The sequence below is a fragment of the Piliocolobus tephrosceles genome, chromosome 10, assembly GCF_002776525.5.
Source record: "Piliocolobus tephrosceles isolate RC106 chromosome 10, ASM277652v3, whole genome shotgun sequence".
NCBI classification, from domain to species: Eukaryota; Metazoa; Chordata; class Mammalia; order Primates; family Cercopithecidae; genus Piliocolobus; species Piliocolobus tephrosceles.
Genome location: NC_045443.1, coordinates 130,372,576 through 130,389,690, shown reverse-complemented (window position 1 = coordinate 130,389,690; position 17,115 = coordinate 130,372,576). Strand labels below are relative to the sequence as shown.

Sequence of the window (17,115 nt, the reverse complement as noted above, 5' to 3'; positions counted from 1 at the left end):
AAAAAAAAAAAAAGTCACTTGCTGCGGTTTCCTGTTTTACCAGGGGATGCCCCCAGGCAGGGTGTACTCGTCATGGGATCACAGACCCAGTGCCTGGCCAGTGTGTCTCCTGTGAGGTAGTTCCCGCCTGTGGTCAGTGTCGGGGGCTCACAGTTCTCTCTTGATCTAGAAATTGTTCTTCCAAACAAGATGGCTCTGTATTGTTCAGGTGTAAAATATATGGGTAATTAAGTACAAAATGACCAAGCTCTTATGCCTGATTGTTCTGCATCCTGGTATTTGATGAGTTTCCAAATGGCCATTTTCCCACTGCAGGCTCTACAGATGCTTCCCTGCCGCTGGAGAAGGAGGAGCAGGTCCGACTTCAGGCTCGGAAGTGGCTGGAAGAGCAGCTCCAACAGTACAGGGTGAAGCGCCAGCAGGAGCGGGTGAGTCCTCTCTGCCGAACAAGCTCATGGAAAGCTTCCTGCCCTAGAGACAGCTGTTGGTCCCACATAACCCTGGGGCCTGCCATTGGCTTCTCTGAGCTGCCATGGGCTCAGGGGCCTCTGCAGCGGTTGACTCTGCTCCTGTCGTGTGGGTCCCACCTCTGGGGGACTCCACAGGAGCCTGGCTTGTGCCCCCGCCTGGTCCTGCTTCTTTTGCAACAAGCACATTTTATTTCTAAATCTGCCAATTGAAAAGCAAAGAAAGAAAACACAGGTGACCTCAGAGACACTGTGGGTTCAGTTCCGGACCACCACAAAAATGTAAACATTGCAATAGAGCAAGTCCTACATGGTTTTGGTTTCCTAGAGCATAAAGAAGTTATGTATATACACTACTGTGTTTACTAAGTGTGCAGTAGCACTGTGTCTAAATAAAACGGATGTACCCACGTTAATTTGAAAATGCTGGCTGGGCATGGTGGCTCACGCCTGTAATCCCAGGACTTTGGGAGGCTGAGGCGGGCGGATCACAAGGTCAGGAGATCGAGACCACGGTGAAACTCCGTCTCTACTAAAAATACAAAAAAAAAGCCGGGCGAGGTGGCGGGCGCCTGTAGTCCCAGCTACTCGGGAGGCTGAGGCAGGAGAATGGCGGGAACCCGGGAGGCGGAGCTTGCAGTGAGCTGAGATCCGGCCACTGCACTCCAGCCTGGTGGACAGAGCGAGACTCTGTCTCACAAAAAAAATAAAAAAAAGAAAATGCTTTATTACTAAAAAACGCTAACGATCATCTGAGCCTTCAGCAAGTTGTAATCTCTGTGCTGTTGGAGGATCTTGCGTCAAGTTTGATGGCTCCTGACTGATCAGGGTGGTGGTTGCTGAAGGTTGGGCTGTGGTAATTTCTTCAAACCGCACTAAAGTTTGCCATGGTGATTCACTCTTACAAAAGATGTCTCTGTAACATGCAGTGCTGTTTGATAGGATTTTACCCATTCAAGTTGTTTTTTTTTTTTGATATGGAGTCTCGCTCTGTCGCCCAGGCTGGAGTGCAGGGGCGCCATCTCGGCTCACTGCAAGCTCCGCCTCCCGGGTTCACGCCATTCTCCTGCCTCAGCCTCCTGAGTAGCTGGGACTACAGGCGCCGCCACCACGCCTGGCTAATTTTTTTTGTATTTTTAGTAGAGACGGGGTTTCACCGTGTTAGCCAGGATGGTCTCGATTTCCTGACCTCATGATCCACCCCGCTTAGCTTCCCAAAGTACTGGGATTACAGGCATGAGCCACCGCGCCTGGCCCTCCCATTCAAGTTTTATCGTGAGATTGCAGCAGTTCAATCACATCTTCAGGCTCCACTTCTAATTCTAGTTCCCTTGCTGTTTCCACCACATCTGCAGTCAGGTTCTCCACAGAAGTGTGGAGCCCCTCAAAGTCATCTCTGAGAGTAGAAATCAGCTTCTTCCACACTCCTGTTAATGTTGGTATTTTGACCCCTCCACCCATGAATCATGAATGTTCTTAATGGCATCTAGAATGGTGAATCCTTTCCAGAAGGTTTTCGGTTTACTTTGCCCAGTTCCATGAGAGGAATCACTATGACTGTGGCAGTTGTACCCTTACAAAGGTATTTCTTAAGTAATAAGACTTGAAAGTCAAAACTAGTCCTTGATCCATGGGCCGCACAATGGATGTTGAGTTCGCAGGCATGAAAGCAACATTCACCTCCTTGTATATCTCCCATCAGAGTTTAGGTGACCAGGTGCATTGTCAATGAGCAGTTAAAAAAAAAAAAGAAAAAAATATGTATATGTATTTCAAGACAGAATCTCGCTTTGTCACCCAAGCAGGAGTGTAGTGGTGTGATCTTTGTCCACTGCAACTCTGCCTCCCGGGTTCAAGCGATTCTCCTGCCTCAGCCTCCTGAGTAGCTGGGATTAAAAACATGTGCCACCCTACCCAGCTAATTTTTTTTTTTTTTTGAGAGATGGAGTCTCACTTTTGCCTAGGCTGGAGCTATCTTGGTTCGCTGCAACCTCCGCCTCCTGGGTTCTAGTGATTCTCCTGTCTCAGCCTCCTGAGTAGCCAAGATTACAGGTGCCCGCCACCATGCCTGGCTCATTTTTTTGTATTTTTAGTAGAGACGGGGTTTCACCATGTTGGCCAGCCTGGTCTTGAACTCCTGACCTCAAATGATTTGCCCGCCTCAGCCTCCCAGAGTGCTGGGATTACAGGTGTGAGCCACCACGCCTGGCCTTGAAGAAAGTTTCTATGTTTATTCAAAAAAATAAACGAGAGAGTAGCCGGGAAAGTTTTGTTGAGGAGTCTGATGAGGAGGTTCTTGCTGTTTTTTTTTAAAAGTGTTGAAGTCATTCACTGAAGAGTATGCTTTAGACACAGGGGTGGTCATGCTGGTCACTCGAGTGGGGCCTTGCAGCAGTGAGACCACTGAGGATTGGAGGCCTGGCTGCACCCTGTGTGGTGAGGGCCTGGGGAGGTGGTGCTCTCTGATTGTTAGTGGAGGGAGTGTAATCGGTGCCACCGTTGTGAATGGCAATTTTATTTTATTTTATTTTATTTTTTGAGACGGAGTCTCGCTCTGTAGCCGGGGCTGGAGTGCAGTGGGGCTGGAGTGCAGTGGCCGGATCTCAGCTCACTGCAAGCTCCGCCTCCCGAGTTTACGCCATTCTCCTGCCTCAGCCTCCGGAGTAGCTGGGACTACAGGCGCCCGCCACCTTGCCCAGCTAGATTTTTGTATTTTTTAGTAGAGACGGGGTTTCACCGTGTTAGCCAGGATGGTCTCGATCTCCTGACCTCGTGATCCGGCCGTCTCGGCCTCCCAAAGTGCTGGGATTACAGGCTTGAGCCACCGCACCCGGCCTGAATGGCAATTTTAAGAATGCTGCTTGTGGATTTTAAATGTAATTTTTGTACTTTTGTTTTCTTCTCAGTCCAGTCAACCTGCAACCAAAACGAGACTTTTTAGTACGCTTGATCCTGAGCTCATGTTAAACCCAGAAAACTTACCAAGGGCCAGCACCGTGGCTATGACAAAAGAATATTCCTTCCTGCGCACCAGTGTCCCTCGGGGACCTAAGGTGGGCAGCCTGGGGCTTCCGGCACACCCTAAGGAGAAAAAAAGTTCCAAATCAAGCAAAATCCGGTCTCTGGCTGATTACAGAACCGAAGATTCCAATGCTGGGAATTCCGGGGGAAACGTTCCGGTTCCCGATTCTACCAAGGGTTCCCTGAAGCAGAACAGAAGCAGCGCAGCTTCCGTTGTGTCTGAGATCAGCCTGTCCCCCGACACTGACGACCGTCTGGAAAATGCCTCCCTGGCTGGAGACAGCGTGTCTGAGGTGGATGGAAATGACAGCGACAGCTCATCGTACAGCAGCGCCTCCACCCGAGGGACCTATGGCGTTTTGTCGAAGACGGTGGGCACGCAGGACACCCCCTATATGGTCAACGGCCAGGAGATTCCTGCGGATACGCTGGGCCAGTTCCCCTCGATTAAGGACGTCCTCCAGGCTGCAGCCGCTGAGCACCAAGACCAGGGGAAGGAGGTCAACGGGGAGGTGCGGAGTCGGAGAGACAGCATTGGCAGCAGGTAGGGGGACAGCAGAGGTGGGAGAGGCCACAGAGGGGGCGGGGCGGGCAGGGGTGGGTGGGGCGGGTGGAGGTGGGTGGGGTGATAGCAGAGGTGGGCGGGGCAGGCAGAGGGCCTGATCTTAGACGTTGCTTCCCCCGCCCAGGACTCTGCACTGGAACAGGCGATACACAGCTTTTCTTCCTGATTCTGACCTTAGTCTTGACATGAACGTTTCATTCATACACAAGTCTGCTGCTTTTTAAGCAGTAGAATTGGATCTAATCAGCAATCGTCTGTGTTATTAAAATATCCACTCTCCTGTTTACATAGACTTGTCACTAAGCTGCACGATGCATGTCTCACATTTCCGTAACAGTTCCCGCTGTGTGAGGCAGGAATGTTCATCTGTGCATTCATGCAAGCCTTAGCTCTCTACTTAATTTGAAAAGATTGAGAGAGAGCAGCAGGGGTGCGTGGAATTTGGAGAACATGGAAGAGTATGAAGGAAAATCAGGATGGCTCTGGCTCGCACAGGCCTGACCCGTACTTTTGTCCCCAGCGTGTCCTTGGAGAGCTCTGCAGCAGAAACGCAGGAGGACATGCTGCAGGTGCTCAAAGAGAAAATGCGACTCGAAGGACAGCTGGAAGCCTTGTCACTGGAGGCGAGTCAGGTAACGGACACTCTCGACGTCTTAGCATGCGGCCAAGTCGGAAAGCACATGTGGCTCCTCTGCTGGGTACGAGGTTTCGCAGATGTGGTTGGGAATCAGCCGCCACAGCGTGTCTGGCAGCCGAGTGTTCTGCATCTTTACGTTTTTTGTCTATTGTCAGCCTTAGAAAGAGGTGTGAGTTTTCTGCCTTATCGTGCACGGGTCCATTTCTCCCTGCACCTCACCAGAATATTTCCTGGATGTTAGGTGTCTTCACAGGCCTTAAGAGTTAAATTCTCTTGGTGGGTTGCACCTTTTTCTGGCATGGGAACCTTTTTTCTTTGTAGTGCTTTCTGCTTTTTCTGATACTTGTTTTGCTATATCAGAAAAAGCCGCACACGCTGGCTTTGGTTAGCATGTGCCAGAAACATCATTTTCCATCCCTTTTTCAGCTCTCCTTTGTCATTTTGTTGTATGCACTTTACCCATAGCAAAGAGCTAGGTATTTACCTTCTGTCGACAGTTGAGTAAATCTGTTCAGTGGGGGTCAGCTGTCTGCTTCTGGCGTGGAAGCGTGAGAATGCACCCAGGCCCTGAGGTGATGGGGCTGAGGGGGCCTCCTGCAGCGAATGGGGCCGCAGAGCAGGGCCATAGCTGCTCACCGCGCCGGAAGCTTGCCTTGCTAAATGCAGATCTCACGGAGAAGATGGTTTTCTTGTACAACATGGTCCTTGGACAGAAACCACCTAAAGCTGTGTCTACGGAAAAGGTGATTTCGGCTGTTTTGAGGCTAATTCTGGTTGTACAGTCGTCTCTTCTCCAGTGTTACAGCGTGAGCCTCCCGTCGTCGGACGCATTTCCCTTCCTCTGTGTAGCCACTCTCTCGAACGGTGGCTTGCTCTCACTGCACTTTGTCTTCTTATCCTCCTGGGGTCACTGATTGGTGCTTCGGTTGCATCCACACCACAATTGTGAGGGTTGTTTCAGGTGTGGTGGTTGCTGGCCCCTTGCTCTAGGGTGTCCTTGAGTTTGTGTTTCCTCAGTTGCTTTGGGTGTTTGTTGTCTTGGCGATGTGTGAACTGGATCCCTCCCCGTAGGCCTTAGCGTGGGGGCAGGTGGGGGCCAGTGGGGGCAGGTGGTGGGGTGATTTCCTCTGGCGATTCTCCGCTGCTCCTGGGGCCACACAGCATTGCCGTGGTCACTCAGGACTGTGCTGTGTCCCGTGGCCCTGGCTGGAGGAAGCAGCCACCTTTCCTTGCCTGTGTTTTTTGCCCCTTTCCCCCCAGATCCGAATCCACTGTTAATCTCTCAGGGGTCCCTCTACACGTCTGGCATTCTGTGTGTGCGTGCCATATCCATGCCATATCTGGCATATCCATGTGCACGTTTGGTGTTTTGAACACGTTTCCCGTGTCCGGGCAGGAGAAGGGTGCTTCCCCAGCCCTGCCTGAGCGCTGCCCTGCGCAGGTGCACTTGGGCCCAAAACTAGTGCAGCTCCGTGTGTGTCCTGGGCCTGTTTGGAAAGTCGCCTTCTTCTGGGCGGCTGTGCTGGGAGTGTGCCTGGGGGTCTCAGGGTGCCCCGTCAGGCCCTGACTGACTCGCCAGTTGTGTTCCTGTTAATACACTGGACGGAAGTGACTCGTTTTCTGAAAGTCATTGTGGTTGTTGGGATCTTTTCAGGCACTTAAAGAGAAGGCTGAGCTACAGGCCCAGCTGGCCGCCCTCAGCACGAAGCTGCAGGCACAGGTGGAGTGCAGCCACAGCAGCCAGCAGCGGCAGGATTCGCTCAGCTCCGAGGTGGACACTTTGAAGCAGTCGTGCTGGGACCTGGAGCGAGCCATGACCGACCTGCAGAACATGCTGGAGGCAAAAAATGCCAGCCTGGCATCGTCCAACAACGATTTGCAGGTGGCCGAGGAGCAGTATCAGAGGCTCGTGGCCAAAGTGGAGGACATGCAGAAGAGCATGCTCAGCAAGGACAACACAGGTGAGGCCAGGCCCTGGCCACGCCCTCCTCCTTCCCTGACTGGTCCCTGCTGCGCCCTCCTCCTTCCTCGGCTGCTCCCTGGCCACGCCCTCCTTCCTCGACCACACCCTTCTCCTTCCTATCTGGTCCGCGCCACACCCTCCTCCTTCCCTAGCCATGCCCTCCTTGGCCACGCCCTCCTCCTCCCCTGACTGGTCCCTGCTGTGCCCTCCTCCTTCCTCGACTGGTCCCTGGCCACGCCCTCCTCCTTCCTCGACTGGCCCCTGGCCACGCCCTCCTCCCGCGACTGGTCCCTGGCCGCGTCCTCCTTCTTCCTCGGCCACGCCCTCCTCCTTCCTCTACTGGTCCCCGGCACACCCTCCTCCCTCCCTAGCCATGCTTTCCTTGGCCACGCCCTCTTTCCCTGGCCATGCCGTCTTCCTTTACTGACTGGTTCCCACTGTGGCGGCCTCCTTCCCCGACTGGTCCCTGCCGCGCCCTGCTCCTTCCTCGACTGGTCCCCACTACACCCCCCTTCCCTGGCCACTCCCTCCTTCCCTGACTGGTCCCTGCCGCAGCCTCCTCCTTCCTCGACTGGTCCCTGCAGCGTCATCCTCCTTCCTCTGCTGGTCCCTGGCCATGTCCTTCTCCTTCCCCGCCCACGCGCTCCTCCTTTCTCAATTGGTCCCCGGCACACCCTCCTCCTCCCTGACTGGTCCCTACCACGCTGCCACGTCCTTCTCCCTCCCCAGCCCCCGATCCAGGCAGGTGCCCAGCGAGCTGGGGCTGGTGCCGACAGCTCTGTTGCCATGTGACTATGCTTGTGGGGGTTGCATTGGTTTATAATTTACACATAAGGAGGCCACTTTTCTAAAGGAAATACAATTTTTAGTTGAACTTGTGGAATTGTGTACGTTTTTGCATGCACATCCAGGGGAATGAATTAGGTCTTGGAGATTGACCTCGGACCCTGGACTGTCTGTGGTGACCATTTCCACGCATCCTGCCTCAAAAGTCCAGTGGTATTTGCGGGGTGTAGAGCTGCCCACTTATTCCACAGAATTGCAGATTCCATTTAAAATATTCCAGAACAGTTCCTTGACTGTCCACCTGGCAACCTTTTCTCCCCGGATGCAGCGTGTCGGTCCAGCTGCCTCCCTGTGGGGCTCACCCAGCGAGTACAAGTAGGACGGTGGACCACGGGAACTGCAGCGGGCTTCCATGTGGCTTGGCAGCACGCCTTTTGCCTCCTCAGTCCCCGTCTGGGCCAGTCCCAGAGCCCACACTCCAGTGCCCAGCAGGCACGGAGAAGACTCTGGTTGACCTGCTCAGGAGCGAGAAGGAGAGGGCGAAGCAGGGTCAGAAGGTTGAAGACCAAAGCCTGAGGGAGTGTGGAGTGACCTGGTTCCAGAGTCCTCCCAGGGAGACTGCTTGGTGGCCTCATCTCTCAGGACTTGGGATCGCCTGAGCGAGGGGGCCCTGGTGCAGCCACCGGGAGGGCTGACTCCACGTCAGCCACTTTGCCCATGAGGCTGTGAGACTGGGTCTTGGATCTGATGACACAGAGGAAGGTGACAAGCTGGCGTCACAGAGGCTGCGTTCCAATACTAGGAAAGAGAAAGCCAGCTGAGAGGCAGTAGTACTTCTGTAATCACTTTAATCTTTTGGTCGAGCATTTCGTGATACCCAATCCCTTCAGAAAAACTATGAAACCCAAAAAGTTCTCAACACTAAAGTAGTTGGGGCCCTGTGGGTTGCCACGCTTCACTTGACCAGTAATCGGGGGGCGGCAGAACCAACCTGAACGGTGGTGAGGCTGCCCAGTCCTGACCGGGGGGGCGACACGGATACCTTGCTGTTTGTTGATGGCTGGTAGACATCGTTGGGTCGAAGACGAGAGCCTCGGCGTCCACGACAGTTTTCACAGATTTCATAAGTGTGAATTTGCCAACTTGATTAAATTTGTTTGAACCCCAAGCTCAGTATTCATGGACACGTGTGGAGCAGCAGAGTATGTGAGTCATCCGAGGCCCCCGCTGAGGAGGAGAGGATGCTCTGCCTGCCTTTGTGCTCAGCCCGGGCCGGAGGAGTTCTTTTCAGGGCCACTAGAGACAGGGTTTCTCCATGTTGGGCGGGCTGGTCTCGAACTCCCAACTTCAGGTAATCTGCCTGCCTCGGCCTCCGAAAGTGCTGGGATTACAGGCGTGAACCACCGTGCCAGGACAACACTGTCTAGTGTTTTTAAACACAGAGAGGATGTGAAGTGTTCTGTGGAGAAGATGTACTTCATTTTTTTCTTTTGATTTATTTTTTTCAATTCATCCTGTTTCTATTTTTTTTAATTTTATTTTTGTTTTTAGAAATTCATTTGTCGGCCGGGCGCGCTGGCTCAAGCCTGTAATCCCAGCACTTTGGGAGGCCGAGACGGGCGGATCACGAGGTCAGGAGATCGAGACCATCCTGGCTAACATGGTGAAACCCTGTCTCTACTAAAAAATACAAAAAACTAGCCCGGCGAGGTGGCGGCGCCTGTAGTCCCAGCTACTCGGGAGGCTGAGGCAGGAGAATGGCGTGAACCCGGGAGGCGGAGCTTGCAGTGAGCTGAGACCTGGCCACTGCACTCCAACCCTGGCAACAGAGCGAGACTCCGTCTCAAAAAAAAAAAAAAAATTTCATTTGTCTTTGAGATGGGTTGCTCTGTTGCCCAGGCTGGAGTGCAGTGGGGCAGTTGTGGCTCACTGCAGCCTCGAACTCCTGGGCTCATAGGATCTGCCCGCCTCAGCCTCCCAAGTAGCTGGGACCGCAGGTGCATGTCACCGCGCCTGGCTAATTTTTTTTTTGAGGGGGGGATCTTGCTGTGTTGCCCAGGCTGGTCTGGATCTCCTGGGCATGCACCCCATGCCCCCTGCACCCCCATGCCCCCTGATCCCCAGTGCCCAGCCATCATTATTTCCTGGAGAAGCTTTGCTCAGGCTTGTTGCCCGAGTTGTTGGCTGTGAGCTCAGTGTGAATGAATCAACGCTATGTATTGAATCGGTGTCTTAAATGGAAACACAGAACAGAGGTTATGTATCGATGAACTGGTGAAGATGCTTGAGCAGAGGCCTGCAGGAACCTCATCCTGCATTTCTCCCAGGAGCAGCATCTGTCAGCGTCCACTAGTGCTGTGTTCACGGCGACTTCATGGAGTCAGCTACGGGGAATAACCGGAACTGACTCTTTCTTGGTCTCCGCTGAGAGTCCCGCCTTGTGTCCTGCACGCGCGGAGCTGCAGACTCCCCCGTTGGCTGTTACTGGCCTGAGCGCTGTGCTTGCCCCATTTCAGTGCACGACCTGCGGCAGCAGATGACAGCTTTGCAGAGCCAGCTTCAGCAGGTGCAGCTGGAGCGGGCGACGCTGACCAGCAAGCTAAAGGCGTCACAGGCGGAGATCTCGTCCCTGCAGAGTGTCCGGCAGTGGTACCAACAGCAGCTCGCCCTGGCCCAGGAGGCCCGCGTCAGGCTGCAGGGTGAGATGGCTCACATCCAGGTATGGCCCCCGTCTACCTTTCAGGGCAGGTCACGCTTCTTGTCTTCGTGTAGAACGGTGCTTTTTCCAAAGATTTTTCTCTTTTTAGAGTTCACAGACATGTTTTCATTTTGTTTTTTTTGTTTTTTTTTTTTGAGACGGAGTCTCGCTCTGTCGCCCAGGCTGGAGCGCAGTGGCCAGATCTCAGCTCACTGCAAGCTCCGCCTCCCAGGTTTACGCCATTCTCCTGCCTCAGCCTCCTGAGTAGCTGGGACTACAGGCGCCCGTCACCTTGCCTGGCTAGTTTTTTGTATTTTTTTAGTAGAGACAGGGCTTCACTGTGTTAGCCAGGATGGTCTCGATCTCCTGACCTCGTGATCTGCCCGTGTCGGCCTCCCAAAGTGCTGGGATTATAGGCTTGAGCCACCGCGCCTGGCCAATGTTTTCGTTTTTAACCTGCTGTCTAGCACACCCTGTGTCCCATGTAGGATGTGTCCCGTGGGCCCCCCCATGACCTTCTGACATGGGAGACCCACAGCAGCCTCTGCCAGCATTTTCAATTCCAAAGCCTGTCTTGCTGGGCACGGTGGTGCATGCCTGTAAATTCTCATCTGCCTGGGTCTCAGGACCCTCCCACCCCGGCCTCCCCATTCTGCTGTGATGTTTCACAGGTATGTGGCGCCAGTGGGGTTCTCTTCCTGGCTGGAGCTTTTCCTTTCTCTGCTGTGTGAGCCCTGAGTGACACACAGGGACCGCATCTTTCCACCGTGCCTTGCATTTCCTACATACTGTCGGAAACACTTCCTCTCCCGTCCACTCGTTAGTGGTTACAGCCCATGTCCAGTTTGGTCCCGCGTATGTGGGAGCGTGTGTCTGTCCAGGTTTGCCCCTTGGCCCACACGCTGGAGACACCCGGACCGACAGGCAAATGGTTCAAGTGCACCTCGATCTGAGGAGTCTCAGCGCCTAGACTAATTAGGATGATGTCAGAGATGCTGAAGAGCACCTTTGGTCAGCCTCAGTCTTTTTGTTTTTGTTTTTGAGACTGTCTCACTCCATCACCCAGGCTGGAGCAGTGGTGCGATCTCGGCTCACTGCAGCCTCAACCTCTCAGACTCAAGCGATCCTCCTACCTCAGCCTCCTAACTAGCTGGGATCACAGGCATGCACCACCATCCCCAGCTAAGTTTTGTGTTTTTTGTAGAGACAGGGTTTTGCCATGTTGCCCAGGCTGGCCTCGAACTCCTGGGCTCAAGTGATGCCCGCCTCAGCCTCCCCAAGTGCTGGGATTACAGACGCAAGCCACCGCAGCTGGCCTGTTATTTTTTAATTAGCTGTGGAATTTTTTTTTCCAGATAAAATATTACATATTTATTAAAACTTTATTTCTCAAGAGGGGAATGTGAAATACTAATTCCACCAAATGTTCGTTTTGTATCTAGATTTACAAATATATACAATGGAGGTTTGCTTCAATTTTTGTTACTTTTTTTTTTTCTTCTGAAATGGAGTCTTGCTCTGTCTCCCAGGTTGGAGTGCAGTGGTATGATCTCGGCTCACTGCAACCTCTGTCTCCTAGGTTCAAGTGATTTTCCTGCCTTAGCCTCTTGAGTAGCTGGGATTACAGGTGCCCGCCACCATGCCCAGCTAATTTTTGTATTTTTAGTAGAGACGGAGTTTCACCATATTGGCCAAGTTGGTCTCGAACTCCTGACCTTGTGATCCGCCCACCTCAGCCTCCCAAAGTGCTGGGATTACATCACACTCAACCTATTACGTATTTTTTAAGCCAAAGAACCATATGGAAAAGCATTTGTTCTACTTACAACATAACTTGGAAACAAATCAGTATACAAATTAATACACTTTTTTAAAACTGCAGTGTGTTTATATGAGGTAGTATTTAAAGAAGTAAGCCAAACCAGGTGTATTTTAGAAGTATAGTTTGGACCAGGTGCAGTGGCTCATGCCTATAGTCCCAGCACTTTGGGAGGCCGAGGTGGGCCAATCACTTGAGGCCAGGAGTTCAAGACCAGCCTGGCTAACATGGCAAAACCCCATCTCTACTAAAAATGCAGAAGTTAGCCAGGTGTGGTGGCGAGTGCCTGTAGTCCCAGCTACTTGGGAGGCTGAGGCATGAGATGTGCTTGAATCCAAGAGGCAGAGGTTGTAGTGAGCCGAGATCGAGCCACTGCACTCCACACTGCAGCCTGGGCTTTGTCTTAAATAAAAAACCAACAACAAGGAAGTGTGGTGGTGTAGCCTGGACAACAAAAAGAGAGGAAGCTTCAAAGCGATGGTGGCTCCAGAGCCCTACCTGCTTTATTTTCGGAGACAGGGTCTTGCCCTGTCACCCAGGCTGTTGGAATTCAGTGTTACGATCATAGCTCCCTGCAGCCTTGACCTCTTGGGCTCACACAGTCCTCCTGCCTCAGCCCCCCAAGTAGCTGAGACATAGTTGAACACCATCACACCTGGCTAATTGTTTAAACATTTTCTGTAAGGACAGGGTCTTGCTACGTTGCCTAAGCAGGTTTTGAGCTCCTAGGCTCAAGCGATCCTCCTGCCTCAGCCTCCCAGTGTGCTGGGATTACAGGATGAGCCAATGCTGGGCCCTCACTGCTTTTTCCAAATATCTTTGGAATTCAGGTTTAGCATTCCTTAATCAGAGTTTTTAATACATTTTTTTGGTACCCAAATGTATCCCTTCATTCCCAGTAACATTCAGAAGGGAGGATTCCAGGCAGGCACTCTGCTTTCATGGTCTCAAAACACAGTCCCAGCAGAGGCTATCTTCCCTGGCTCCGTGTACCTTCTCCTGAGGTCCTGGGGCCTGTGGCTTCTGTCACGTCTCGCACTTCGTACTCCAGGAGGCAGTATGGAACAGGCGACGCAGGCAGGTCCAGCCACAGGCCCCAGGCTGTCCTCACATCTCCTTTCAGTGCTACTTCTCTTGGCTGACGCCGTCCTCCTCAGGGCCATGGGACTGGGCTTTTTCACGAGACGCTTGGCCAGGGTGGGCCTGAGCACCTGGGGGTCTGGGCTGGGCCGTAGCTGGGCTGTAAAGGCTGCGTCCTGGGAATGGCACCTGTCGGGCAGGCCCTGGTGTGTGTCTGGCTGGATTTGGTCAGTTAAGATAAGGCTCCTCACCCACAGGGGCTCAGAGATGCCTCATCAGTGGGGACTTTTGGGTAGGTCCTGCTACAAACCGCAGTCTGATGAGCTACAAACAGCATGATGAGTGCTTGCTGATGGCCTGCCCGCCCTCCCACTCAGGCACACAGAGCCCAGACAGCGCATATTTTGACGTGGGAAGATGGGTGGTGGGGCTTATGTGGGGGACACTGAGGGGCAGCCAGTGACCCTCACCCTGGGGCCTCCAGGGACAGGCTGGTCTGCATTTCTTGCTTGAAGTTGAGCAACGTTTTACTTTGGGTTTTTTTTTTTTGAAGGTTGGACAGATGACCCAGGCAGGTCTCCTGGAGCACCTGAAACTCGAGAATGTGTCCCTGTCCCAGCAGCTAACGGAAACTCAGCACAGGTCCATGAAGGAGAAGGGACGTATCGCGGCACAGCTGCAGGGTATTGAGGTGAGGCTGCGGCCAGGGCCGTGTAAGGTTGGGAGAACATACACATACACAGACATAGATACCGTGTGTTTTTTCTTACATGTTCTATCTCTCTGTGTGTATCTTTTAAATATTCTCATGGATGGCCTGCAGTGACTGCTCGTTAAGGCTTTGGGACCCCTGCTCCTCATCCCTCACCTGTGGGGGCTAGGCGCAGTGTGGCTCTTTTCCTGCAAGCCCAGCCTCAGCCTGGGTCCCCAGCCGTCAGTCATTGCCAGTCAGGGATGGCGGTGGGTACAGAGTGGGTAAGGAGGAAGGGTCCGGTGAGTTTGTGCCTGACAGCCTGTCGAAGCCTAGCAATGAGAGGATTTTCTTTGCTTTCTAAGCACTCAACTTGCATTGCCATTTGACCCTCCAGCAACCACACGCTGTTGAGGTCATGGCCGCTGCCTGCCCAGCCATCTCCAGAGGACAGAAATGCAGCAGGCTTGATAGCTGTTCTTTAGCTGTGGGGCCCTGGACGATTTCTTAGCTCTCTGAGCCTCATCTTTTTTTTTTTGAGGTGGGATTTCGCTCTTGCCACCCAGCTGGAGTGTAGTGGTGTGATCTCAGCTCACTGCAACCTCCGCCTCCCAAGTTCAAGCAATTCTCCTGCCTCAGCCTCCCAAGTAGCTGGTATTGTAGGCACCTGCCACCACACCCTGCGAATGTTTTGTATTGTTAGTAGAGACGGGGTCTCGCCATATTGGCCAGGCTGGTCTCAAACTCCCGACTTCAGGTGATCCGCCCACCTCGGCCTCCCAAAGTGCTGGGATTACAGGCTTGAGCCTCATCTTTATAAAATGGGGATAGTGTCACCTACTCGATAGCCTTGTGGAAAAATTAAAGAAGAAATGGTGTAAAACCCCAAGGCGGTGTATGGAGGGAGGTTCTGTGCTGGATGATGCGGGCCGGTCTCGTTGCCGACGTTTCCCATTGTTCAGGGAGCTCTCCGCAGCCTCACGTGGTTTCTCGTCTCCTGCGACTGCTCCCACCTCTCTGTGGCATCAGCTGGGCCACCCGGCTGGGATGACGGATAAGAATCGTGTTGCGTCAGCCATAGTTCTTCAAGGGCTTAGTAGAGGAACTGAAAAGAATTTCAAGTTAGGAATTTGTGTTTTCCCTAAGAAGTGTACCCCGATGTGAGGGCTCATCCACAGCCAGAATGCAGGCTGTGTTCACTGCAGGGGCCTCTGCTCTCTTACCTGGTGGTACCAAGCACTGCTCTTGGGAGACCATGTCTGGGTCTCACTCCTGAAAGGAGGCACCTGTCGCCCACCTGTTACCACACGAGAAAAGCCGGGGAGGTTCTGCTCACCAGTGGATCCGAGTCCTTCACACAGGGTTGTTGGCCTGGGCTGGACCTGGCCTCGGTCTCCTGGTTGGTGCTGGCCCAGCTGCCCACCCGGGGCCCTCAGTCTGCAGTTGGTAGACAGGATGGGGACGTGGATGGGGCCCATGCCAGGGTGGTAAGTTTCTCCGCAGAGCACGGGACTTGCTGGCTGCTGTTCACTATTACAGTTTCCTGCCTTTTTAAAAACGCGTTGTTTGCTGGGCCCAGGCTGACATGTTGGATCAGGAAGCAGCCTTCCTGCAGATTCAGGAGGCAAAGACGATGGTGGAGGAGGACCTCCAGAGGAGGCTGGAAGAGTTTGAAGGCGAGAGGGAGCGGCTGCAGAGGATGGCAGACTCGGCGGCATCCCTGGAGCAGCAGCTGGAGCAGGTAAGTCCCTGGAGCCCTTCAGGCTGGACACAGGCCCCAGGCGATCCCAAGCAGCCAGGACTGCACACAAGGAACCTGGGTGGTCCTCTGCTGTGGGGCCGTGTCTGCTCAGGTGAGAGTTGGGCTGTTGGTCAGATGCTGCTGCTGCTGCAGACCTGACTGTGTTTGCCCTCCTGGTTCTTCTGCACCAGGATTGTGCATGAAAAAAAGACCTTCCATGCTGTCCATCAAAATTACTTGAAACCTGAACAGGAAAAGGGCATACGTTCTCGGAGTAGGGTCGGCGCAGCCACGTGGGCTTCATTCCTTCTCCAGGTGAAGTTGACTTTGCTCCAGCGAGACCAGCAGCTTGAGGCTTTGCAGCAGGAGCACCTGGACCTGATGAAACAGCTCACCTTGACTCAGGAGACTCTGCAGAGCAGGGAGCAGTCCCTCGATGCCCTGCAGACACACTACGATGAGCTGCAGGCCAGGCTGGGGGAGCTGCAGGGCGAGGCCGCCACCAGGGAGGACACGATCTGCCTCCTGCAGAATGAGAAGATCATTTTGGAGGCGGCTCTGCAGGCGGCCAAGAGTGGCAAGGAGGAGTTTGACAGAGGAGCGAGACGCTTGGAAGAAGGTACCGAGGAAACGTCGGAAACTTTAGAGAAGTTGAGAGAAGAATTGGCCATCAAGTCCGGCCAGGTAATGCATTCTGCTGTGTTTTGTTTTGAATCAGAACCCTCCATGCAGGAGTGATGCCGCTTATTTGGTCCTTCCTTCCTGTTTTTCTTTCTTTTCCCTTTTTCTTTTCTCTTCTCTTCTTTCTTCCTTCCTTTTTTCTTTCTCTCTTTCTCGCTTTCTCTCTTTCTCGCTCTCCTTTCTTTTCTTTCCTGCTGTGTCGCCCAGACTGGAGTGCAGTGGCATGACCTCAGCTCACTGCAAGCTCCGCCTCCCGGGTTCCCGCCATTCTCCTGCCTCAGCCTCCCGAGTAGCTGGGACTACAGGCGCCTGCCACCACGCCTGGCTAATTTTTTTGTATTTTTATTAGAGATGGGGTTTCACCGTGTTAGCCAGGAGGGTCTCGATCTCCTGACCTCATGATCCACCCACCTCGGCCTCCCAAAGTGCTGGGATTATAGGTGTGAGCCACCGCGCCCGGCCGTGACTGGCTCTTTCACTTAGCATGATGTTTTCAGAGTTCATCAAGAAGAGAATGTTATTTAAAGCCAGTTTTAGCTGGGCACTTTGATCCTTCGCAGGGGGACTCCTGAGGGACCGCCCTCCATATTGTAGAGAAAAAGGCTCATTGTTCAGTTGTGCTCTAGTGATAACTAGGATTTGCGTGCAGCGTATTCTATATTCAGACAGAAAACCTAGGCCCTCAACACGCTCTTCCCTATTTCTGGAGTTGCCCCCCCCATGTGTGTGTGCTGAGAGCTGTTTGCTGAGGTAGAGAAGTGTTTCCACAAACACACGTGTTCCTGGGTCCCCCAGGGCCCTCCGAGTGCAGATCCTGTGGGGAGGGTCTGCATGGACCCTCTGAGTGCAGAACTGTGGGGTAGGTCTGTGTAGGGCCCTCCTAGTGCAGTCCTGTGGGGTCTGTGTAGGGCCCTCCTAGTGCAGTCCTGTGGGGTGGGTCTGTGTGGGGCTCTCCTAGTGCAGTCC

The 17,115-nt window shown here is 53.3% G+C and overlaps 1 protein-coding gene across 8 annotated transcripts in view; it reads left to right on the top strand.

Moving 5' to 3' along the window:
- The window catches only part of GOLGA3 (golgin A3), a 51,644-nt gene that overhangs the window by 13,804 nt on the left and 20,725 nt on the right, over positions 1–17,115 (top strand). For all 8 annotated transcript variants that reach the window (XM_023196804.2, XM_023196803.2, XM_023196800.2 and 5 more), the window contains 8 exons: positions 316–428; positions 3,374–4,032; positions 4,574–4,685; positions 6,345–6,651; positions 9,956–10,158; positions 13,590–13,727; positions 15,307–15,468; positions 15,784–16,152. In XM_023196804.2, coding sequence (XP_023052572.2) covers positions 316–428; positions 3,374–4,032; positions 4,574–4,685; positions 6,345–6,651; positions 9,956–10,158; positions 13,590–13,727; positions 15,307–15,468; positions 15,784–16,152 — 2,063 coding nt within the window. The remainder of the gene's footprint in view (positions 1–315; positions 429–3,373; positions 4,033–4,573; positions 4,686–6,344; positions 6,652–9,955; positions 10,159–13,589; positions 13,728–15,306; positions 15,469–15,783; positions 16,153–17,115) is intronic.